General features: G+C 44.4%; 1 protein-coding gene across 1 annotated transcript in view; it reads left to right on the top strand.

Annotated features, from left to right (window-relative positions):
• LOC146073259 (uncharacterized) overlaps nucleotides 1-26399 on the top strand; it is a 385449-nt gene that overhangs the window by 235684 nt on the left and 123366 nt on the right. Inside the window, exon 10 of the mRNA XM_083180446.1 lies at nucleotides 4189-4802. Coding sequence (XP_083036572.1) covers nucleotides 4189-4802 — 614 coding nt within the window. The remainder of the gene's footprint in view (nucleotides 1-4188; nucleotides 4803-26399) is intronic.

Genomic DNA, 26399 nt, shown 5'->3' with positions numbered 1-26399 from the left:
CATGTGTGCATGTGTGCGTGTGTGTGTGTGTGTGTGTGTGTGTGTGCGTGTCCGTTGCATTGCGGACACACCGTGGCACTCAGAGCCACCAAATTCTGCAACAAGATACCTCTGTACCCGGTGGTGTGCACCTCGAAGCCGTTTTTGGGAAATTTCACTTAGAAATTTAAAAAACACCAAGTTTTAATTTGCCTTAATTGATGATCTGGGAAAAGGATCAACGATCTGGGAAACCGTTGCGAAGGAACAACTCCACACCTGATTTCATTGCTTTCATTGAGTATGAATGACACATTCTAACACTATGGTGGAGACTTTAAACAATTAGGAATAAATGAGGATATACATAGACCACACATCACACACAAATGTACACATTGTACACGTGCACACACACACAGTACACCACATACGCACACATATATACGTAGCGAGCTTCACACACTTACACATTGGACAGATACACACAACAAAACACACACATAACACACCACATGCAGTACATCACAAACCCATATACACTACAACACACACCCAAAAACAGTACAACAAACACACACACTTAAACATTGTGCAGATACAGAAACACACACAAACATTGCCAGGATAGGCACAGCACACTACACTACACACAAATGTATACGTAGCGCACCTCACAAACTTACACATTCGGCAGATACACACAACACACACACACATAACACACCACTCACAATACAACACACACCCACATTCACTACAACACAAAGCCAAAAACAGTACAATACACAGATCACACACACTTAAACATTGCACAGATACACACGGCACACTACACACACACACACACATTTATACGTAGCACACCTTACGCACTTACACATAGGGCAGATAAACACAGCACACACACACATAACATACCTCTAACAACACAACACACCCCCACATTCACAACAACAAACAGCCAAAAATAGTACAATACACAGATCACACACACTTAAACATTGCACAGATACACACGGCACACACATTTATACGTAGTACACCTTACGCACTTACACATAGGGCAGATACACACAGCACACACACACACATAACATACCTCTAACAACAAAACACACACCCACATTCACCATACACACCCAAAAAACAGTACAACATACACAAAACACACACTTAAACATTGCACATATACACAAAGACACAACATACACATACTGTATATACATAGCACACCTCACACACTTACGCATTGGACAGATACATGCAACACACACAACCACATACACTACATCACACACACAAAAACAGTACAACACACAGAACACATAAAAAATTGACGTTTATTTAACAGTCTGTACCAGCAAATAAAAACTGTACCTAATGTACCGTTTTTTCTTTTTTCCGCATATCCGTCTCTCCAGTCCTCCAGCCTGTCACTGCGCTCCCCAACCAGTTGCATTGAGAAATCTTTGTCCTGGCCAATGCACCCCTTGATCAATACAAAGTGGGTACACTGCACTCACCCTGTCAGTTGTATGTTAGGCACTGCTCTGCCTTGAGGATGTCCCAGACTCTTTTGGTTCATAGATAATGTTTGGTCGATGGGCATGAGCACTGCATGTATTCGTTTGAATGTTATGAGTGTAAGAATTTGAAGAATAATACTGAGATGAAGATTTGCCACGTTAAAGTGTACAATTTACTCAATAAATCGTGAAAAAAATATATGTACATAGAAGTACAACCAAGAAATAAAAGTAGGTTTAAAATATAAATTCTAATTCAAACTGATAATTGTTTGGATGGGGTGGGTTGCCAAACAAATCTATAAGTGGAGGGGGGTATGGATATTGTGGGCATAATTGGTGTTTGGTACACCTACAGGGGGTCCCCAGTTGATGAGAAATTTTCACTACAGTGTCACCGTAGGGGGAAATCCAATTGGGGTTCAGGTGGTCTTTTAGGGACCCCTTTACAATCCCGTTGGTCTCTTTTACTAAAGCCTATGGTCTCCCTCAGTGATTGACTATTATTAAGGGAGACCGTAGGCTCAAGGAGAAGAGACCTACGGGATTGTCAAGGGTTCCTAAAAGACCACCTGGACCCGAATTGGGAATCCCCTTATGGTGACACTTTGACCATGATACTGTAGTGAAAATCCCATCAAATGAGTAGCCCCTGTAGGTGTACCAAACACCAATTATGCCCACAATATCCATATCCCCCTCCACCTATAGATTTGTTTCACAACCCACCCCCATCCAAACAATTATGAGTTTGAATCAGAACTTATTTTTTAATCCTACTTTCATTTCTTGATTGTACTTCTATGTACACTTATATCTTTTCATGATTTATTGAGTAAATTGTACACTTTAACATGGAAAATCTTTATCTCAGTCTTATTCTTCAACTTCTTACACTCCAAACCTTATCAATGCACCCATTGATGATTGCGATGGCTGGATCGGTGGATTGGCCCAGCGGGTGTAGGGAAGAATTTGGCCCATTGCACCCATTCCCAGTGGTGCATTGCAGTGTTGTGCGGGTAGCCTGCGTCGCATTATGACGTCATGTGGCCAGGCCTGCGGACATGCTCCCACACTCAGGGGCTGCCCCACTGGTAGAGATGACCGGTGCATGTGCTTTACAGATCTCCAGACCTCAGAGACTGCTGCAGGCTGGATTGGTGAGGGGAGCGGGAGTGGCAGGGAGCGTTGAATTTTTTATTAATTATGGCGCGGTAAGTAACGCCCACCCCGGTCTCCACGCACTCAGCACCTGTATTTACACATCCTAGAAACTGTACCATTGAAAGTATAGAAATGGAGGTGTGGCCACATCCCTTTCTGATTTTGTACCGATTTCTGACCCTCAGATGTGGAGGCTATGTCATACGTGCTAAATCTCAGGAGTGGATGTAGAATTCATCAACACATACAAGTTATCAACTCAGGATCGTTGTGTTTCAAACAACACCACCACACCTGAATTCATTGCCGTCATTGAGTATCAATGCAAACACATTCTAACATTATGGTGAAATCTACAACAAATTACAATCTTAGGTCTTTGGCACAGCATACTGTAAGATTACATTTTTCAGCAATTTTGGAAATAAAAAAAACCCAAGGTTTTCCCGGGCAACGCCGGGAGGGTCAGCTAGTTAACAATAAAGTACAATTTTTAAAATTAAAAAAGACCAGAATATTTCCATCTGTTTGAAATATTCCTTCCTTTAGGTGTGCATCCATAGTGCAATTCTTCTCTCTTTTGAACCTGTATTTGATATGTAGGAAGGTTATGTTCCCACTCTACCAAGGGAAATCCAGTGTAGAATAGCAGATACTCTAAAATATTCCACGTGGTATGAACAACAGAGTGTCTTGGGAAATATTCCCTACAACATATGACAGGGGGTAATTTTAGCCTTCTCATGTGCAGTTCCTCTCACCCCCTGCCCTTTTCTTAACGTCTAATGCAGTGGTTCCCAACCCTGGTCCACAAGTCACCCCAACATTGCACTTTTTCCAGGTCTCCACACAGAATCACAAGTGACATAATAAGCTCCACATGTGGATCTTTACAAATGTGCCTAAATTATGAGTGCCCCTGCCGGGTGACCTGGAAAACGTGCACTGTTGGGGGTACTTGAGGGCCAGGGTTGGGATTATGATATATTTATGGACAGCAATACTGCTATTATCTACACAAAGTTTTCTTGGAAGAGTTTTCATGTATTATTTCCTCATTTATGACAAACTATCATATTTATTTGGTATATTAATGGAATGACATTACTGACTATTATATTGTGCTATTTCTTGCCCATTGTATTTGCTATGATATACCATTGGATGTTTGCCTATTGCCTTGGATATATATCAGTCTCACATGCATTGAATAATCTATGATTACTTGTCATGCTTTATGCGATACAAATTTATTTGAAAATAAAAATATCTAGATCTACACCGGTCATTTCTATATTTTACATATTGATTTTTTTTATGTTACAGAAATTCTTCTAAGAACATTAGAAGACATCGCTGAAAGGACATTATTCTCTGATAAAGCCAACTATAGATAGTGTTTTTCTATACACCTCTGAAGGATTCACTAAAGACATCTATGACATGATGAGTCTGACAGGAGAGAGAGAACATCTGTGCTCTGAGTGTGACAAACGCTTTACATATAAATCAGCGCTTCTCATCCATCAGAGGATTCACACAGGAGAGAGACCATATCTGTGTTCTGAGTGTGCCAAACTCTTTACATATAAATCACAGCTTCTCATCCATCAGAGGATTCATACAGGAGAGAAGCCATTTACATGTTCTGAGTGTAGCAAGAGTTTTACCCATAAGTCAACTCTTATTATACATCAGAGGAGTCACACAGGAGAGAGACCATTTAATTGCTCTGAATGTGACAAAGGCTTTACATATAAATTAGATCTTCTCATCCATCAGAGGAGTCACACAGGAGAGAGACTATATCTGTGCTCTGAGTGTGACAAACGCTTTACACGTAAATCACATCTTCTCAGACATCAGAGGAGTCACACAGGAGAGAGACCATATAAATGTGCTGAATGTTGCAAGTGTTTTATCACCAGGCAAGAACTTGTTAAACATCAGAGGACTCACACAGGAGAGAAACCATATAAATGCTCCGAATGTAGTAAATGCTTTTCTCAGCAGTCAACTCTTTCTCAACATCAAAGGAGTCACACAGGAGAGAAACCATTTCAATGCTTTGAATGCAGAAAGTGTTTTACAGAAAAGAGAAATCTTCTTCATCATCAGAGGATTCACACAGGATAAAAACACATTAATGCTATAAATGTAGCACGTGTTTCACTAAGAAACAAGGGACCTTATTCCAGTCCGTTCGTTTGGACCCTTTCATTCGCAATGGTCCGATGTTGGGCTTTTGGCACAGCATAAGATGACATTTTAAAGCAGAGCCAGGTGACTGTGATATTATTTATCTGCACATGTGCAGGGTCATTTCTGCTCATGTGCAGACGCTGGCTGCGTGCAACCATGTGCTCACACCCAACCTTGCACGCAGAGGGCAGGGGGGGGGACAGGGGGCATGAAACTGGTCCATTTTCATATGTGAACACTCAGCGCTTCATGGGTGATTGTCCTGCCCCAGCAAAACCCAACACAGAGTTTTGGGCCACCCCTCAGCTTCTCCCCCCCCCCCCCTCATGTCTCCTCCGGCACCTTACGCCGGAGCTCCTGTGCCCTGCCGCTGCCCCAGCTACAGCCGCCGATCATAATATGTGCCAGGCTGGGGTTGTTCAGGGCGGCTTGGGAGGACTCGGGCACCTGAAATCCCGAGTCCCCCCAAGCCGTGCTGAACATACCCGAGGCTGCCGCCTTCCGCCTGCCGCCTGCTATTTACTAGAACTAATGGTGGTGGGGTCAGGGGAGCTCCAGTGTACAATCGCCGGAGCTGAGATGAGCTTGATGAATGGAAGGGGGAAGGGTGCCCGGAAAGGTGATGCACCAGTGGTGCACACCTGGACACCACTAGCGCACACCTTCATTTTGCGGCAGCACAGCTGAGCCGGAAAATATCCGGGCACGCCACTCAAGTGGTTCATCACATACATAGTCACTCTGAGGGTCTGAATGTTGCAGATGTTTCATAGGTACGTTGTATCACACATTATGTGTTTCAGGAAGGTAACTTTAATGTTACAGTATGAATATGGCAATAAGTTGATATAAATCCATCTTGCTAAAGACAGGAGAGCTGTGACCAGTAAGCTGGGGGCTGCTTTACCCTTGGGACAATCTCTCTGTTAGGAAATAGAGCTGCAGTATTACAGACAATGACGATGTGGCTGCCATTACTGTGCCCTGTAAAATACAGCTGTTCTGCTCACACTGGTGCTGGGGCTAGTACAGGAAAGAGCTGTATATCCATTACAGAGTTCCAGCATCTCCTCCCAGTCCCTATTATACCTCCGGATTCTGTCCCTCATACATCCCTATTGCTGTCTTACCTCTCTCTTATTCATATACTATGTATTATATTGTATAATGATGCAACTATGACATCAGTCCCCTGTATCCCATATTAATCACTGATTATACAGTTGTTTGCTTGCTGGCACTAGTTGATTAAAGCTGATATCTGGTTGCTGTGGGTAACAGCACATATTTTGTTTTTACACCATGTTATGAATAAAATCCCATTGATAACACATTGTTTACCATGTTTATGATCAAGGACTTAATTAAAATGACTTAGTGACTATAATCAAACAATATCAGTAATTACTATTTATGTTACTGACAGTTATCCCCATAATACTTGTTGTTGAATAAAAATGATCCTTATAAATGATATGATTCTGTTTTTCTGCTGATCTAATATATTTTATAAGTATTAAATCCTTTTGTACATTGTTCTACATATTAGACGATGGGACCAGGGGAGATACAGATGGAGCCTCCATCATCTAGCCTGCCTATGGTGTTTGTCCTGCCATAAGTAGCACAGCATGGTATATGGCATATGGCATTATATACCAGCAAGACCAGTCCCATATAAAACAGGAGATTCTTGGCTTTCAGGGCTCCAAAAGGAAAAACATCAGACACATCTCACCATCACCTGACTACTTATTGGTAGAGCTTAGGGCTTCTATGAGATTATCCAACACTGATCCTGTATTGTCCTATATTACACTTTCCCACAGATTTTTTTTTTAACCCCTTCCCGACATTTGACGTATATATACGTCATGGCCGGGATGTACTTCCCGACACATGACGTATATATACGTCATGACTTTAAACTGTCCCCGCGTCTATAGACGCAGGGACAGAGGGACGATGTCTGCTGTCCCTGACAGCAGACATGTCCCTGCATGCCCAGGGGGGGCGGCGATGCCGCCCCCCGTCGGCGATCGCTGTGATTGGCTGTTCAATGTGAACAGCCAGTCGCAGCGTTTTCCTGTGTTACCGGCGAATCAGACGCTCGGTAACACAGGTGTCAATCACCGCCGGGTGTGAGGGGGCATGAGGGGGTCATCGGTGACGACGACACCTCACCCCACCTGCCCCCAAGGCTGTGATTGGTCCGTCGGACCGACGGACCAATCACAGCCATGGCGCGCCATTTAAACTAATGGTGACTGCGCTGCAGACGCCATTCCGGTCTGGAATTGCGTGCAGAGCGGTCACCGGCCAATCTGTCGTGATATACATACCTGAACCTTGCCTGATACTTACCTGATCACCGCTGGTAGCGTGCTGCCAGCAGCTGGATGCTTCCTGGATCTTGTGACTTCCTGTGTGCTGCTGCTGCAGTGTCATAGAGTCACAGATAGTTATAGATAGTCAGAGATAGTGAGAGATAGTGACAGAGAGTGATAGAGAGTGATAGAGAGTGCTATATTTTGTGTCTGCTGCACCCCCTTTTGTGCTGATCACTATATCTGAGCTGATCAGCAACTTTTTGGGGGTGCAGAGGTTTATTTTTTATATATATACCTGTCAGATGCACCAAAGGTTGTGCTGCCTGTGCAACTGACTACTGCCCCCCCCTTTTGTGCTGATCAGTTTAAATTAATTAAGATCAGCAACTTTTTGGGGGTCCAGGTTTTTTTTTTTTATATATATACCCTGTCAGGTTGCACCCACAGTTGTGTGCCTGCTGCCCCTCACTGCTAATCAGTGTTGCATCACTGCATCACTGATCTGCAAGTTTTTTTTTTTGGAGAGTGCAGTGGGGTTTTGTTTTTACACCCACGTTGCTTTTGTGGGTGTCCTGTGGCCGCTGAGCGCTGATCAGTGACGTACAATCACTGAACAGCATTTTTGGCACAGGGTTGATATAATTTTTTTTCTGCAGTTTTTTTAAATTTTTTTTTTTTTTGGAGAGTGCTTTGGTATATTTTTTTAAATTGTTTTTACACCCACGTTGCTTTTGTGGGTGTCCTGTGGCCGCTGATCAGTGACGTACATCACTGAACAGCATTTTTGGCACAGGGTTGATATAATTTTTTTTCTGCAGTTTTTACATACCCCCCGTGTTGAAATAAAGTTTGTACCCCCCTACACTATACACGTGTTGAAACATTACACTTACAGAAACACAAAAATAAAAATGGCATCCCAAATGTCATCCCAAATGTCATCCCAGTCATCCAGAAGAATGTATTCAGCGGAGGAGGCATGTGCCATGCTTGCCTCTGACTCTGACACAGCCAGTGATGCAAGCAGGGAATTTGAAGGATTCGTCTTAAGCTCCTCTTCCTCCTCTGGTGATGAGGGACCCCCTCAAAGACGCCCCCGTAGAGCAGCTGAGACCCCCCCCCAAATGATTGATCCCGTACCAGACAATTTTGAGCCCCAGGTTCCTGAGTTTTTGGCCATCCCAGGAATCCAATTTGATTCAACAGGTCTCAGAGAAATTGACTTTTTAAAATTATTTTTCTCTGATGATTTTATAAATTTAATGGTGGACCAAAGCAATTTATATGCCCAGCAGTTTATTGCTCAAAACCCCACGTCATCATTTGCTAGGTGGACCCCTGTAGATGCAGTAGAGATGATGATGTTTTGGGGTCTGGTGTTACATATGGGCATAGTAAAAAAGCCAGAAATTAGGCAATATTGGAGTACAGATGTTCTGTACAGCACCCCATTTTACCATATGGCCATGACTCGGACTCGTTTTGAGACAATCCTTAAATTTTTACATTACACCGATAATGCACAGTGCCCACCCAGAGATGATCCCACCTTTGACCGGCTATTCAAAGTCAGGCCGGTCATTGATCATTTCAGTGCCAAATTTGCAGAGATGTACATCCCTGAAAAATTTATTTGTATTGACGAGTCCCTTATACATTTTAAAGGAAGGGTTAAATTCCGCCAGTACCTTCCCAATAAGAGGGCAAGGTATGGCATAAAAATGTATAAGCTGTGTGAAAGCACCTCAGGGTACACCCACAGGTTTAGGGTATATGAAGGTAAGGATTCAACAATTGAACCGGCAGAATGCCCCCCCTCCCTCGTAGGTGTTAGTGGAAAAATTATCTGGGATTTAGTGCACCCCTTCCTGGATAAAGGTTATCACCTCTATGTGGATAAATTTTACACTAGCATCCCCCTGTTTAAGGCCCTTGGTTCAAGAGGTACAGCAGCTTGCGGTACTGTGCGCAAGAACCAAAGAGGCCTCCCAAAAACGCACATTGCCCAAGTACTGAGAAGGGGTGAAAGCAGGGGAATATGCACCGAAAATATGTTGTTGGTCAAATATAAGGACAAGAGGGATGTCCTTATACTGACAACAATTCATGGAGACAGTACCACCTCCGTCCCTGTACGAGGTACCAGTACCCACACCTCAAAACCTAATTGTATCCTAGATTACAATAGGTACATGGGCGGAGTGGATCTTTCAGATCAGGTACTGAAGCCGTACAGTCCCCTGCGGAAAACAAAAATCTGGTACAAGAAGCTGGCCGTGTATATCATCCAGATGGCACTGTATAACGCTTACGTGCTATTCCGTTCTATCGGCCAGAGGGGGACATTTATGCACTTTCAAGAGGAAGTCATAAAGGGCCTAATATTTGGGAACCAGCAGGAAGAGGGCCCCAGTACTTCTAGTACTGGCCCCCGTATTGTGCCAGGGCAGCATTTTCCTAACTAAATCCCCTCCACTGCAAGAAAGGGCAGGACACAAAAAAGGTGCAAAGTTTGCTATAAAAAGGGAATAAGAAAGGATACTATTTTACACTGTGAAACTTGCCCCGACAAACCCGGCCTATGTATAAAGGAGTGTTTTAAAATATACCACACATCTATGGATTATTAGGTTCATCATTTCACCGTGCTTCGGGGGTCTTGCTAATGCCACATAGCACCCACCATTCATTCCACCAGAATCTGAGCTGCAAAATCCAAAAATCACTCCTTCCCTTCTGAGTCCTGCCATGCACCCAACTGGTATTTTTTGGTCACATGTGAGGCATTGCCATACTCGGGAGAAATTGGGGCACAGATTTTGGGGTGCTCTTTCTCCTTCATACCTTATGAAAATGAAAAATTTTTGAGCCAGAACTGCATTTTTGTGTAAAAAAATGTAATTTTTCATTTTCACTGCCCAGTTGTATCAAAATTGGTGAAACCCCTGGGGGTTTGAAATGTACACTATACCCCTAGATGAATTCCCTGAGGGGTGTAGTTTGCAAAATGGGGTCACTTGTGGGGGGTTCCACTGTATTGGTGCTTTGGGGGTCTTGCTAATGTGACATAGCACCCACCAACATTCCACCAGAATCTGTGCTGCAAAATCCAAATATCACTCCTTCCCTTCTGAGTCCTGCCATTTTTTGGTCACACATGAGGCATTGCCGTACTCGGGAGAAATTGGGGCACAGATTTTGGGGTGCTTTGTCTCCTTCATTCCTTGTGAAAATGAAAAATTTTGAGCCAGAACTGCATTTTTGTGTAAAAAAATGTAATTTTTCATTTTCACTGCCCAGTTGTATCAAAATTGGTGAAACCCCTGGGGGTTTGAAATGTACACTATACCCCTAGATGAATTCTCTGAGGGGTGTAGTTTGCAAAATGGGGTCACTTGTGGGGGGGTTCCACTGTATTGGTGCTTTGGGGGTCTTGTTAATGTGACATAGCACCCACCAACATTCCACCAGAATCTGTGCTGCAAAATCCAAATATCACTCCTTCCCTTCTGAGTCCTGCCATTTTTTGGTCACACATGAGGCATTGCCGTACTCGGGAGAAATTGTTGCACAGATTTTGGGGTGCTTTGTCTCCTTCATTCCTTGTGAAAATGAAAAATTTTGAGCCAGAACTGCATTTTTGTGTAAAAAATTTAATTTTTCATTTTCACTGCCCAGTTGTACCACAATTGGTGAAACCCTTGGGGGTTTGAAATGTACACTATACCCCTAGATGAATTCCCTGAGGGGTGTAGTTTGCAAAATGGGGTCACTTGTGGGGGGGTTCCACTGTATTGGTGCTTCGGGGGTCTTGCTAATGCGACATAGCACCCACCAACATTCCACCAGAATCTGAGCTGCAAAATCCAAAAATCACCACTTCCCTTCTGAGTCCTGCCATGCACCCAAATGGTATTTTTTGGTCACATGTGAGGCATTGCCGTACTCGGGAGAAATTGGGGCACAGATTTTGGGGTGCTTTGTCTCCTTCATTCCTTGGGAAAATGAAAAATTTTGAGCCAGAACTGCATTTTTGTGTAAAAAATTTTATTTTTCATTTTCACTGCCCAGTTGTACCACAATTGGTGAAACCCCTGGGGGTTTGAAATGTACACTATACCCCTAGATGAATTCCCTGAGGGGTGTAGTTTGCAAAATGGGGTCACTTGTGGGGGGGTTCCACTGTATTGGTGCTTCGGGGGTCTTGCTAATGCGACATAGCACCCACCAACATTCCACCAGAATCTGAGCTGCAAAATCCAAAAATCACCACTTCCCTTCTGAGTCCTGCAATGCACCCAAATGGTATTTTTTGGTCACATGTGAGGCATTGCCGTACTCGGGAGAAATTGGGGCACAGATTTTGGGGTGCTTTGTCTCCTTCATTCCTTGGGAAAATGAAAAATTTTGAGCCAGAACTGCATTTTTGTGTAAAAAATGTAATTTTTCATTTTCACTGCCCAGTTGTATCAAAATTGGTGAAACCCCTGGGGGTTTGAAATGTACACTATACCCCTAGATGAATTCCCTGAGGGGTGTAGTTTGCAAAATGGGGTCACTTGTGGGGGGGTTCTACTGTATTGGTGCTTGGGGGGTCTTGCTAATGCGACATAGCACCCACCAACATTCCACCAGAATCTGAGCTGCAAAATCCAAAAATCACTCCTTCCCTTCTGAGTCCCGCCATGCACCCAAATGGTATTTTTTGGTCACATGTGAGGCATTGCCGTACTCGGGAGAAATTGGGGCACAGATTTTGGGGTGCTTTGTCTCCTTCATTCCTTGTGAAAATGAAAAATTTTGAGCCAGAACTGCATTTTTGTGTAAAAAATGTAATTTTTCATTTTCACTGCCCAGTTGTATCAAAATTGGTGAAACCCCTGGGGGTTTGAAATGTACACTATACCCCTAGATGAATTCCCTGAGGGGTGTAGTTTGCAAAATGGGGTCACTTGTGGGGGGGTTCCACTGTATTGGTGCTTCGGGGGTCTTGCTAATGCGACATAGCACCCACCAACATTCCACCAGAATCTGAGCTGCAAAATCCAAAAATCACTCCTTCCCTTCTGAGTCCTGCCATGCACCCAAATGGTATTTTTTGGTCACATGTGCGGCATTGCTGTACTCGGGAGAAATTGGGGCACAGATTTAGGGGTGCTTTGTCTCCTTCATTCCTTGTGAAAATGAAAAATTTTGAGCCAGAACTGTATTTTTGTGTAAAAAATGTAATTTTTCATTTGCACAGCCCAGTTGTATCAAAATTGGTGAAACCCCTGGGGGTTTGAAATGTACACTATACCCCTAGATGAATTCCCTGAGGGGTGTAGTTTGCAAAATGGGGTCACTTGTGGGGGGGTTCCTAACATTTAGCATCTTATGGTGCCTAGAAACCTACATGGTGCCTAATAAATAATCTCATAAAAAGGAGGCTCCAAAATCAAGTAGGTGCTCCTTCTATTATGAAGCCTGTGGTTTGGTCAACGTGCACACTAGGGCCACATATAGGATATTTGTGAAAACAAAAGAATTGGGGGAATCAATTTTTAGTCACATTTCTCTAGTAAAATCTACTGTGTTCCTTAGAAAAATGTATTAAAATTGCAAATCTGCAAAAAAAATGAAATTTTGAAATTTCACCTACACTTTGTTTTAATTCCTGTGAAACACCTAAAGGGTTAACAAACTTCCAAAATGCTGTTTTGAATACTGTGAGGGGTGCAGTTTTTGAAATGGTATCATTTATGGGGGTGTCTCACATACAAGTCCCTCAAAGTCACATCAGAACTGAACTGGTCCCTAAAAAAATCAGTGTTTGAAATTTTCTTGAAAATTTGAGAATTTGCTATTCATATTTTAAGCCTCCTAGTGTCCAAAAAATTTAAAAGGAGGTTGAAATAATGATGGAAACATAAAGTAGACATATGGTCTATGTTAGTTATTAACTATTTTGAGTGGTATGATTATTTGTCTCACAAGCAGAAAATTTAACATTTTGAAAATTGCAAAATTTTCCATTTTTTTTGGTATTTTTCACAAAAAACCACAGACTGTATCGACCCAAATTTACCACTAACTTGAAGTACAATGTGTCACGAGAAAACAATCTCAAAATCACTGGGATAAGTAAAGCAAAAAAAAGTTATCCCCACTTAAGTGATACATGTCAGATTTGAAAAAAAGGGCTCTGTCAGGAAGGCAAAAACTGGCTGCGTCAGGAAGGGGTTAAATATTAGAATTGGAATCAGCGCTACTGCTGTTACTGATAGTACATGGATGCTCCTGTTCCATAGTCTGATCCATGGCCGACAACAGGACGAAAGATATACATGATATTACAACACGTGATCACCCAGTGATACAGACAATAGAGGGGATGCTACCCTGTAATTCAGACACTGATTTCATAGAATAGATTGCCTGTATATCATATATAAATAGTTATTATTAAGACAAGTATTAAAACAACAGTAGAGATAAAATGACACACAGGTTCCTGCACACAGATGTATATTAGGAAATGTCTCTGCTTGTTCATGTGATTCTCACCAGACCGATTTTATGGGACAACCGATGGTGTCTGACTCCTAGAAGCACAGTCCAAACATATGTTGTTACAGTATCTAACCACGTGGGGATAAGTTTGGTGATGTTTGTGATGTAAACGATGGTTGATCCTCACTGGTTCTTTGCTATGCTTGAATTACAGTTTCAAATCCAATATAGGAGTCCCAATGATGTCCTAAATGGAAACTGCATCCATACTGGTCCTGGTCTGGTCCAAGCAGAGAGGGATGACCTTTGGGAGAACAAGTGTGTACTAGGAGTTTGTTATATAGGGCCAGTATGAATTGTTCTGGGTGACACTCTATATGTAGATCCTTTACCTATTAGGTAAAGATTTAGATAATGTATTTTACATTGCACAAGTTGTGTTTTAGATCTTAGATTTATTTGGGAAAAGTGAAAGAGAGACCATAAGTAGATACATTGGAAGATCAATAAATAGTTCCACCTCTCATTCCATGTTCAGGACATATAGATAAATCGGTACTTGTTTCCTAGCACGGCACCTATCGCATTGTATACCATAAGCCTTACAATGGAACGTGATGCGATGTTACGCGATGGCACCCGATGTTATACAATTTTTATATCGTATACCATCGTATATGGCATAGAATGGCATACAATGCGATGGGATACGATTTTAAATTGTATAAGCACCTTAATGGGTGTTTTCAATGTTAAATGGCCCCCTATAAGATTATTAATTGGATAAGCACCATATGGTGTGCTTACAATGTTAAAAGCACCCCCACGCCACCCACACTATCAACGGCAACCCGAAGCGGTAAAGTAATACGCTTCCCCTTGCGGGGCTCGCTGCACTCGCCATGCTTTGGGCTCGGTGGCTCGCTGCGCTCGCCACACTATATAAAATCAACTCCACGTCGACGTAGATAGTGGGGGTATGAAAAGGTCAGAGGACGAGTACCGCCGCCCCTCGCGAGCTCGCTGTGCTCGCCATGCTTCGGGTTGGCATTGATAGTGGGGGTGGTGTGGAGGTCCATTTAACATTGTAAGGCTTATACATTTAAAAATAGTATAGGGTGCTTAAAAACAAGTACTGATAAATCTATCCCACTTTGAGCATGAAATAATAACAATTTAAAAAATGCTTAAATCGCATCACATGTGGCTATATGGCATGCGATGCGATACAATTCATAAGATGTCATACGATTGAAAATCAAGGGCGCCGTGCTAGGAAACAAGTACCGATAAATCTGTCCCACTTTCAGCATGAAATAATAACAATAAGAAAAAAATGAAATAGATAAAAATGGATTATAAACTTACTAAGGTTGGAATTGGGGAAGTAAATCTACATCAAATAACATATAATCAGTCCATGAGACAGAGGATAGATAGTATTACAAACCTTAGACGCACTTTTAAATAATTACTCTAAAATGAAAAAAAAAATGTACATTACACACTATGTTCATCACAAGTGTCACAATCACAGACACAATACACAATTTTAAAGCAGGTTCTGGTCACAAAAACATACGAAAAAATATACACAAAATTATCTATTTTTTTTAGTATCAAATAGATTTTTATTGATTTTAGATACAGCTTTTACAATACAGCTCGGTTATAAGTATGTCAAACATGGAACAATGTATTAGCTTGATAAAGCACATAGAAATAAAACTGGTGCAGAAACAGTAGTGCATGTAAAAAGAAAGGGGAAGATGAAAGGGGAGAAGGTGGGTAGAGGGGGGGGGAGGGGGGGAGATATTCCGGTATATTTAAAAGTGTATCAATAACAAGGATAAAACATCTGGTATATATATGTATTGAGATGTGCGAGCGGGTCGACCCATACTTTCACCAGAGGAGGGGGACGGCAGGAGAGAGAGCGCGGTGGGAGGGCGGTGGGTTCCAGAGCGCTGGGGGGGGTGGGAGCACTAGGGGGACAAGGAGGCCATTACGTCTTTGTAGGTCTTTGTGTCCCTAAAGAGCAGCCATCTGGACCACGTATTCCTAAACTGGGCATGTCTATCATCAGCCGAGGACATGATGTCTTCCATGTCCATGTAAAAGTCTATTTTTTTGAACCAGTCTTTTATTGTTGGGGGAGAGGTGGAACGCCACCTCACCGGGATAACTGCTTTAGCTGCGTTGTTTAGGTGGCATAGTAGAGAGTTTTTATATCTCGAGAGGGGGGTTGGGGAAAGGTGGAACAGCCAAAATAGTTGGTCGGTGGGGATTTGGTCGCCTAGGATGATCCCTGACAACCTGATGACTTCTGTCCAGAAGGGCCGGATGAGGGGGCACTGCCACCACATATGGGAAGGGTTCCCTGGGGCCCCCATGCAGCGCCAGCAGATGTTGGGAACTCCAGTACCCATTTTGGAGAGAGTATCTGGGCATCTGTACCAGCGGGACAAAAGTTTATATTGTGTCTCACGGACTCCAACATTAGTGGAGCAAGCGTGGGCCAGGCAGAAAATCTTTTCCCAGCTGGTTTCGCCTATTTCTTTTCCCAATTCGTGGTCCCATGTTACCGCGAAGTGGGGAGGTTTGAGACTAGTATCTGTCAAAATAAAGTTGTACAGCGTAGAGATGGTGTGTTGGGGGGGAGACGAATTGGCGCAAAGGAGTTCAAAGGGCGACGGGGGTGTAGTAAGTGTGGTGGGAGGGCTGAGGGAATGGAGGTAGTGACGGACCTGAAGGTATCGCCAGAATTCCACGTCTGGCAGGTTCCATTCAGCTTTAGCTTCAGCAAACGACAGAATACGTCCCCCTCTCACCAGCTGTCCCACTCGGAAGAGTCCCCTGTCTAGCCAGCAGCTGAAGGCCTTTAGATCGGTGCCTGGGGGAAAGCTGTTAAGGGCAAGGAAAGACTTAAACGTGGAGGCCCTTGAGGAGATAGAGGGGAGTTTCCTAAGAGATTTCCAGGTTTGCATTGTGGGTCCTATCGTGGGGTGGTCCAAACCAGGTAGGGAGGGGAGCCATGGGGCAAGGTATACCGGAATGTGTAATTCCTGCTGCTCAACCTGAACCCATTGCTTCAGTGTGTCTCTTCTTGACCATTCAATGATTCTAGTTAGCAGGGAGGCCTGGTAGTAGCCTTGGATATTTGGGAGTCTAAGGCCCCCTCTAAGTGTTGTTCTGTGCAAGAGATCCAGTCTCAGGCGCGGACGTTTTCCTGCCCAAACAAATTCACGTATAATGGCCTGTATGTCCTTGAACCAGTGTTGGGGGATCTTAATGGGAAGGGTCTGAAGGAGGTATAGGATCCTAGGAAGGAAATTCATATTCAGGATTCCCAATCTGCCAAACCACGAGAAAGGCCGAGCCCTCCATGCACACAGGTCGTGCCGCAGTTTTGCAAGAAGGGGAGTGAAGTTAGCCTCAAAAAGCCGGGAGGGGCTTCTGGTGATGACTACTCCTAGGTATTTTAATTGGGAGTCATGCCAGGTGAAGGGGAACGCTGCTTTGAGGCCAGAGATTATATTAGGGGGCGTGGTAATATTTAATGCGATTGATTTTGTGTAGTTGATTTTAAAGTTGGAAAGAGTTCCGAAGAGGCGGAACTCCTCCATTAGGTTAGGGAGGGAGGTGACCGGAGAGGTGAGTGTTGCGAGTAAATCGTCCGCGAATAGGGCCAGTTTATATTCCTGTCCGTGGAGGGTGAAGCCGGAAATATTAGGGTTCGCTCTGATGGAGAGGGCTAGTGTATCCATACACAGAACAAATATCAGCGGCGAAAGGGGGCATCCCTGGCGGGTGCCATTCCTAATATTAAAGGAGGGAGAGAGAGAGCCGTTGACCCTGACCCTTGCCGATGGACTACGGTAAAGGGAGAGAATGTGTTGGGAGAAGGTGGGACCTAGTCCCATGTGTTGGAGGATGCCTGACATGAAGCTCCAGTCTACCCTGTCAAACGCTTTTTCAGCGTCAGTAGAGAGCAGGATCGCTGGTGCTCCCGTTTTGGAGATGTGGTGGACAAGGGCCAGGATTTTGGAGGTATTGTCACGGGCTTCACGTCCCGGGACAAATCCGACCTGGTCGCTGTGTATGATACTAGGGAGGAGTAGTTTCATTCTATTTGCTAAGAGTTTGGCGAAGAGTTTTAAATCCGAATTCAGGAGTGATATAGGGCGGTAGCTGGGGCATAGGGACGGGTCTTTGCCTTCCTTGGGGATCACCGTAATAATAGCTTCAAGGGATTGGGAGGAGAAGGGGGATGAATCTGAGACCGAGTTAAAAGCTTCCAGTAGCATGGGGATCAATCTGTCTTTGAAGGCCTTATAGTAAACAATGGGGAAGCCGTCAGGGCCTGGGCTCTTCCCGGTGGGAGTCGATTTTATGGCTTCTTCTAATTCGTGTAGCGTGAATGGTTTTTCTAGTTCCTCTATATTTGCTGGGCTAAGCTTCGGGAACCCTACCCTAGTGAGATATTCACCTACCGCGCGTTGCTTTTCCCCGATCTCTGGGAGAGGGCCCATGGGTGGAAGGTTGTAGAGCGATGAGTAGTAGGAACAGAAGGCCTCCGCTATCTTATCAGTTTCGTGGAGAGTATGGCCTTCTCCATCCCCAATAGAGGATATAAAGGAGGTGGCTCTTTTTTCGCGGAGCGCACGGGCCAACATTTTGCCTGGTTTATTGCCCCATTTATAGTATTTGCTTCGGCATTTTCTGTAGGAGAATTTAATCTTGTCTAGGAGGATCTTATTTAAATCTGACCGAGCAGCTAGGAGTTCTGAGTAGGTGTCTGAGGAGAGGGAAGTTTTGTGGGATGATTCGAGGCTTTGTATGTCTCTAAGAAGTTTCTCAATCTGGCCAGTCCTCTGCTTTTTAAGGAAGGAGCTTAACTGGATGCATTTTCCCCTTAGGACACATTTATGCGCCTCCCATAATGAGAGTTTGGATACATCTGAGGTCGAGTTAAGCTCAATGTAGTCCTTGATGGCCTAGTCTAATTGTGATCTGCAATATGCATCGTTAAGCAAGGATTCATTAAAGCACCAGGGTCGGTAGAGTGGCGAAGCAGGTCTCAGGGAAAAATCTATTAAAATGGGGGCGTGGTCGGACCAAGTCACTGGGCCAATTTTAGCATCACAGACAGACTGAAGGTGGCTATGGTCTATCAGTATGTAGTCTATCCTAGAGTAGGATTGGTGGGGGGGGGAAAAGTGTGTGTAGTCTCTTTCCGAAGGGTGCAGGATACGCCAGATGTCGGACAGCTGGTGAGCATGGAGCAGACGCCTAACCCTGCGTAGCGTCCGCTCAGGGCGGTAGGGCCCAGAGGAGACATCTAGTCGAGGGTCCAAGGCCCAATTCAGATCCCCACCAATGACCAGAAGGCCGACACGGAGATTCGCTATCTTATCCAGCATTTTCTCTATGAAGGCCGGCTGGCCCTGGTTGGGGGCATAGATATTAGCTATGGTTATATTGGAGTTGGCTATGGTGCAGGTGACAAGAAGGCATCTTCCCTCCTCCAACTCGTGTACAACAATGTTGGATACTGGTAAGTGTTTAGCAAATAGGATTGCTACTCCCTTAGACTTGGACTGGGTGAAGTTAGAGTAGTGGGCAGTGGGGAAATAGTGGTTGCTGAGTTTGGGCACTGTTTCGGACTGACGGAAATGAGTTTCCTGTACCAGGACTATGTCGGCCCTCTCGGCCCGGAATGAGCGGAGGGCCTGAGACCTCTTTTCAGGGACGTTTAGCCCTCTGGCATTTATGGAAAGAATCCTAAGGGAAGTAGTCATGTGGGGGGGAAAAGACCCAGATGCATAGTGCTAGTATACCGGGAGGGGGGGAGAGGAGGGAAGGTTTGGGAGGACAGCTGAGGGGGGGAAAGGTGGGACATGTGTAACCATAATAGATAACTGATTGCAACACAACATAATACAAGTCAATTTGAGAACAAAAATAGAGTAGCCGCATCCGGACAAAAAAAAAGGAACTACCAGAGCCCTTATGTCACGGAAAAAAAAGAACAAACAAAAAAACAGAAAAAAAATAGAATTGCGGCAGGGGGCACACTGGGGGGCAGTGCCTTCGTCCACCCAAGTGGGGGGATAACACATAGGAACAGTCGCATGTAGCAATAAACAATGAACACGGTGCATAATAGTAGGTAGCAAAACCTACACGTTTGTATATATGAAAAAAGGATATGCTCAGTCTCTATGCGCTCCTGGATGCATCAGGAGAGTGAGAGATGAGTGTGGGCAAGAGGGGGGGGGTCGATGCAGGTCAAGGGGGGTCTGAAGTAGAAGGAGGGCCTGCATCTCTGGGCTTTTTCTTGGAGGATTTGACCAGGTCCCAGCGGGGCCTTCGCGGGAGGCTTGGCGTGGGAGTGGGGGGAAGAGAGAAGGCCTGCCAGTCTGGTAGTTGTATTGGGTCCAGACCGAGCGTGGAACAAAAGTTCGAGAGACCTGAGGGATCTTTGAGGGTGATGAGTTGGCCCCCCTGCGAAACCTGGAGGGACAACGGGAAACCCCAGCGGTACTTGATCTCCTTGTGGCGTAGGGCCTCCGTAAGGGGCTTCAGCATCCGTCATTGTTGCAGGGTTCGCCAGGAGAGGTCCTGGTAGATTTGGATACTAGCTCCTTCGAATTCTATTGCTTCCAAGGTGCGTATCCTGCGGAGGATTTCCTCCTTTTGGGAAAAATAGTGGACACGGCAGATAACATCTCTCGGACGGTCCGTTGCAGCTCCTCTCGGACGCAAGGCCCTATGGGCTCGGTCGAATTCTATTAAGTCATTTGGGTCCAGGCTCAGGATCTCCCCAAAGATTTTGTTGAGAGCGTTCATCAGACCGGAAGGGGGGATGTCCTCTGGGAGGCCGCGGACCCGCAGGTTGTTCCTACGTCCTCGATTGTCCAGATCGTCTAATTTACTTTGCGCTGACCTTAGGTCCATGGATTGTTGGGATAATGACTCCTGTAGATGAAGGAGCTGGGCGTGGACTTCGTCTCTATCATCTTCTAGCGCGGAGACGCGTGTGCCTATATGGGTCACGTCAGTCTGGACCAGTGCAATTTGGGATTGAAGGGACTCGTGAAGTCTCGTTTCAAGGGCCTGCATGTCTTGTTTAGAGGGCAGTGATTTAACATGAGATAGGATCTCTGATATTTCGCCTCTTAGCTGTGTAATGGTGTCCTGTGAGGGCCCAGGCGGAGAGGTTGCGGCCATTTTAGAAGAAGATGGGGGAGTGGCCTCGTCCGGGAGGACTTCTGAGGGACCCTCGGAGCGGGGGGTGGAAAGAAAGGAGCGCAAGTTCTGTTGGTAGGAGCTGGTGCGAGGTTTTATAGGGGTTCGGCTTTGGGATCCCTTTCCCCTCTTGCCCATTTAGGAGAGGAAGCTAATAGGTGGTTACATGTAGATGGAGCACTGTGTGTTGTGCTGTAGGGGACGAAGGTCACATTCCCCCGTTAGTGGGGCGGCATGTCAGGTGGTAGGGGCTCACATTTGCTGGCTCCGGGAGGACACCATGAAAGAGCTGGGTACTGTATCTATTCTTCTTTTCTCCTTGCTATTAATTATATTGCGCTTGATGATTTAATACTCTTTCTTTTATTTTTTATTTATATAATTTTTATTATTTTTAGTATTTTTTTTTTTAATATATTTTTCAGATTAAGAGTGCTGAGAGAGGTTGGGGGGTCGGCCACAAGAGGGAGCCCTTAGCTAGGGGATCTGTGTGGTCTGAGAGCCCAGAGTGAGCCAATTTGTGGGAGCCAGGTGGGAGTTTGATGCCTGCAGTTAGGTGGGTTGCTGGGCAAATGTGGGTGGCATATGAAGTCCTGCCCTGTCCTGTCCTGCAGGGGACAGTGGGCAGCGGAGAGGGTTAGTTGGCTTTAGAGCTCAGCTGGCGGCCGCCTGCACGTCTTGTGCTGCTTGGCCGCCCTGAGTCACTTCACCAACAGCCCCTGTACCCGAGGGAGCCAAGCAGGGCAGGCGTCCCCTCACAGCGGGAGGTGGTGGGCCCCGGGCGCAGGGTGTAGCGCGCCTGAGTCGCCTCTCTGAGGTCTCTTGGGCTGTCCCCGGGTCAGGCGGAGGGGAATGGCGCCCGTCCACCTCCGGGTCTCGCTGCGTCTGGTGCGGCGCCCGGTCCGGGAGTGCGGCCTGTGGCAACAGCGGCAAGGGGGGGAAGGAGAGGGGTACCTGAGCAGAGCCCGAACAGCCGGCTGCTGGCTCCTCTTTCACGGCCGCGTCCCCGCGAGACTCGCTCCGATTCCGGGTCCGCTGTCAAATTTAGTCCCCGGCCTCCGACCGCAGGTAGGCCGCAGTCCGCAGGAGCCTTAAAAAAGGCACCCCGACTCCGCAGCCAGGGGAGGTCGGCGTCGGAGGGCACAGGGGAGGGAATGGCACTTCGAGGGTGGCTTTCCAAGTGGAAGGGTGTCCTCAGGAGTCTGTTTTACGGCAGATTCACCGGAGCCCTGTGAAAACGCAGGTACTGTCGATGGCCGCCAAGCCACGCCCCTATCTATTTTTTTTAGATAATCACAAACCGCAAAAATCCGTTTTATAAACAGAAAAATGCATTTTTTTTAAAACAGCCGTCTACAGTCACCTTTTTTAATTTAAAAGGCAAAAAAAAAAGAAATAGAAATAGAAAATAGAAAGAAATTGTGCCAAATCAATCAAACAAACCATTAAGAATATTTAATTAAACGTTCATCAAAATAGCTCACTACATCTCAATTATTTTTATTTAATGTGATTATTATATAGATTTCAACAACTATATTTAATATTTGAACCATACAAAAGCATTTGCTAAAATAATAATACAATTTTATATCACAGAGAGCAATAAAGTTTATAATAATAAATATGAATTGCCATTATAAAACTAACCAATAAAACCATAGAAATGGGATCATTGGGTAGACATGCATTAAGGTCGACATGCAGAAAGGGCGACATGGATTAGATTGACAGGGTCATTAGGTCTACACAAGCATTATGTCGACATATGGAAGGTCGACGGTCAAAAGATCAACGTTTTTTTTTTAATTGTCCCAAATTTCGACACAGTCGACATGGACACTGAAATGTAGCACCGCGCAGCCTCGCATGGCTCGCTACACTCACCATGCTTCGGCATGGTGCCTCGCCATCAGGGCCAGATTACCAATGGTGCGGCTGGAGCTGCGGCTCCAGGCCTCCACCAAAAGAAATGCCCATTAATCATAAGTATTAGAATCGTATTCCTATTTTACACATTTATGCAATTGTTGTACATTCCTATCATTAGGGAGACACCAGGGTCTAATATGAAAAGTGACACTGGCCTCATTTCCTCCACTTTTCATAACAGGCCCTTGAACATTTTCAGCTCAAGGCCCATTAGGCCCTAAATCCTGTTGGCAACTGAGTTTTACCCACGCAGTCAGGATCACCTTCTGTATCAAGCTTCATTCAGTAGACACACACTGGAAAGGTCTTTGTGGTATGATTGGTTTTATATAAACTGGAACTGGTCATAACATGAACTTGTAATGAGAACAAGGTAATAACTTTTCACTGCATGCTGCATCTGTCTTTCTCCTTCATGTAACCTTCAGACACAGGAAACAACAACAAACAAGTATATACATACATCACAGACTGTAAGACACACAAACACAAATGTGACAGCACCGCCTGCTGTCCCTCCAGTGTAATTGCAGCTTAAGTCTCATCTGATGCATTTATTCTCAACACCCCTTCTCAACAGATGAGGCTTGATTCACGAGACCCATCTTTCTGGATAGTCTGTGATGTCTTTCTCCAACCAATGGCTTGGTGAGAATGTCTGCAGTCATCTCTTCTGTTGGGCAATATTCCAAGTTAAGAAGACCTTGTTCCTGTAGATCCTTCAAGAAATGGTATTTCACATCGATGTGCTTGGTCCTTGGATTTACCCGTTCTGTTTGAGCTAATGCGAGACATCCTTGATTATCTTCAAAGATTTTTGTAGATTCTACTTGTTTCTGTCCCAAATCAGCTAACAATTGTCTCAGCCATATTAGCTCTTGACTTGCTTGAGCTGCTGAAACATATTCTGCTTCTGTTGAAGAAAGTGCAACGCATGATTGCTTCCTACTTGTCCAACTGATCGGTCCTTCACCAAGTAGAAATATGTGTCCACTTGTAGACTTTCTGTCATTAGAGTCTCCAGCCCAATCTGCATCCACGTATCCAATCAGATCACAATTTCTGCTTGCTGGAAGATTAAGCACTAAGTTAATGGTTCCCTTTAAATAACGTATTACCCTTTTCACAGCATTCCAGTCCATCTGACTTGGCTTGGAGACCTTTCTGCTTAGAGTTGATACTGCTGTAGCGATGTCAGGTCTGGTAATAGTGGCAATGTACAGCAATTTTCCTATTGCCTTTCTGTATTGGTGATTATCTGGTAATGATGTACCTTCATTGTACATTTCCTTTATGTAGTTGGTTTCCATGGGAGTACTTGCCGGTTTTGCATCTTGCATCCCAAACTCTTCAATGGCTTCCTGTATCTTTTGTTTCTGGTTTAAGGTAAAGTCGCCGTTTTCTTCTCTTGATATTTGAATACCTAAATAGTGTGTTATATTTCCTAGGTCTTTTGTTTCAAATTCCTTATTCAGGATCTGCAGTAATTCCACTTTATCCCCTTCTTGCTCGAAACATACTAGAAGATCGTCCACATAGATTAACAGGTAGATCCACCTGTCAGTTATCTTCTTGACATATAGGCAGGGATCTGCTTTGCTTCTCACAAAGTCTTCCTGTATGAGGATTTCATTTAATTTTGTGTTCCAGGCTCTTGCCGCCTGCTTCAGACCATATATACTTTTCTGGAGCTTGCACACTAGGTCTGGACTTTCAGGGTCTTTGAAACCCGGTGGCTGTTCCATGTAAATATCCTCTTTTAGCTCGCCATGTAAGAACGCTGTCTTTACATCGAAGTGTCTTACTTGCATATCCTTTGCGGCTGCTACTGTAAGCAATGTCCTGATGGTTGTGTGCTTTACTACTGGAGCAAATGTCTCATCATAGTCCTCTCCATATTTTTGTGAGTATCCTTTGGCTACTAGTCTGGCCTTGTATCGCTCCACTTTTCCATCTGTGTTGTATTTGACTTTGAATGTCCATTTGCTGCCTATGGTTTTCCTTCCTGATGGCAGTTCTGTTAGTATCCATGTCTGATTGTCATGCATGGATTTAATTTCTTCTTTTGCTGCTTCTATCCATTTCTCAGCTTCCCTTTCTGGTAAGTTAGATATTTCTTCCCAGGATGTTGGTTCACATATACTAGTGGTACTAGCTTTATATGAGAGACGCACTGGTGGTTTGCCTTTGTTCTCTCTGCTCGAGCGCCTTACTTCACCTGTTGTGCACTCTTCCATACCTTTGGTAATTGGTTCCAGACCAACTTCAACCTCTTTGATGGTATCTGTTGTGATGGTGTCACTAGAGTCAGCGTTGTCTTCTTTATCCAGATCGGCTGGAATCATTACTTCATTTCTTAGTTCCTCCACAAAGGTCACGCTGTTGCTTATGGTTATCTTATCCGTCTTTGGGTTCAGAATTCTGTATCCTTTGGAACATTCACTGTATCCAACGAAGATTCCTTCTACTGCGCGATTCTGCAGTTTACTTCGTTTTTCTGCTGGAATGTACATAAATGCTTTACATCCAAAGACTCTTATGTGTTTCACATTTGGTTTCTTGCCATGCCACAACTCATATGGTGTTTTCTCCACTGTTCTTGAGAATAATCTGTTTTGTAAGTACGTGGCTGTCATTACGGCTTCACCCCAGTATTTATCAGGTAGTCCTGAATCTGTTAACATGCATCTGATCATTTCTGTCAGAGTCCTATTCTTCCTTTCAGCTACCCCATTCTGTTCAGGTGAATAGGGTACGGTCTTGTGGTGCTCTATACCGAGCTGTCTCAGGAAGTGTTCTATTCTGTGACCTGTGAATTCACCTCCATTGTCGCTACGAAACACTAGTGGATTTCTTTGAAATTTATTTGTAGCCATTGTTATATAATCCTTTAACTTGTCCAGTACTTCATCTTTGCTTTTGATGAGATAAGTAACTGTGTATCTGGAGTAGTCATCAGTGAAAGTCACTATATATCTGTTACCGCTTGGTGTATGTACTTGCATTGGGCCACACACGTCGCTGTGTATGAGATCTAGAGGTCTCTGGGCTCTGTTCTCACTTTGTTTTGGAACTGTCATTTTTGTGGCTTTGGCTTTTATACAGCATTCACACCTCATGGTTGTTGAACAGTCTGATACTGTGAGATCCTTCGTTAGACCTCTCTTTTGTAGTTCCTTAATGCTGTCTGGATGCCTGTGTCCTAGTCGTCTGTGCCACATGTGAATACAGTCGTTGTGTTCATGTGTGCTTAACCTCACCTGTTGTACTGTCGTGTCTAGGCGATACAGGTGTTTCTCTGCTTTGGCTGTGGCTACTGTTTCTGTTCCATTCTGGATAAGACACATCTTGTCTTGGAATTTAACAGTAAGTCCTTTATCCGTTAAGCACTTTACAGATATTAATCCGCCTTCCAATCTGGGAACATATAGTACATCTTTAATTGGTATTGTTTTGTCACTTTCATTAGTACTGGAGCATATGAGCATACCATGCCCTTTACCTTCTGCAGTGATAT

This window comes from Crinia signifera, chromosome 4 (genome assembly GCF_055691185.1).
Source record: "Crinia signifera chromosome 4, ASM5569118v1, whole genome shotgun sequence".
NCBI lineage: Eukaryota > Metazoa > Chordata > Amphibia > Anura > Myobatrachidae > Crinia > Crinia signifera.
The sequence above is the reverse complement of the archived record's forward strand: the minus strand, read 5'-3'. Positions and strand labels throughout refer to the sequence as shown.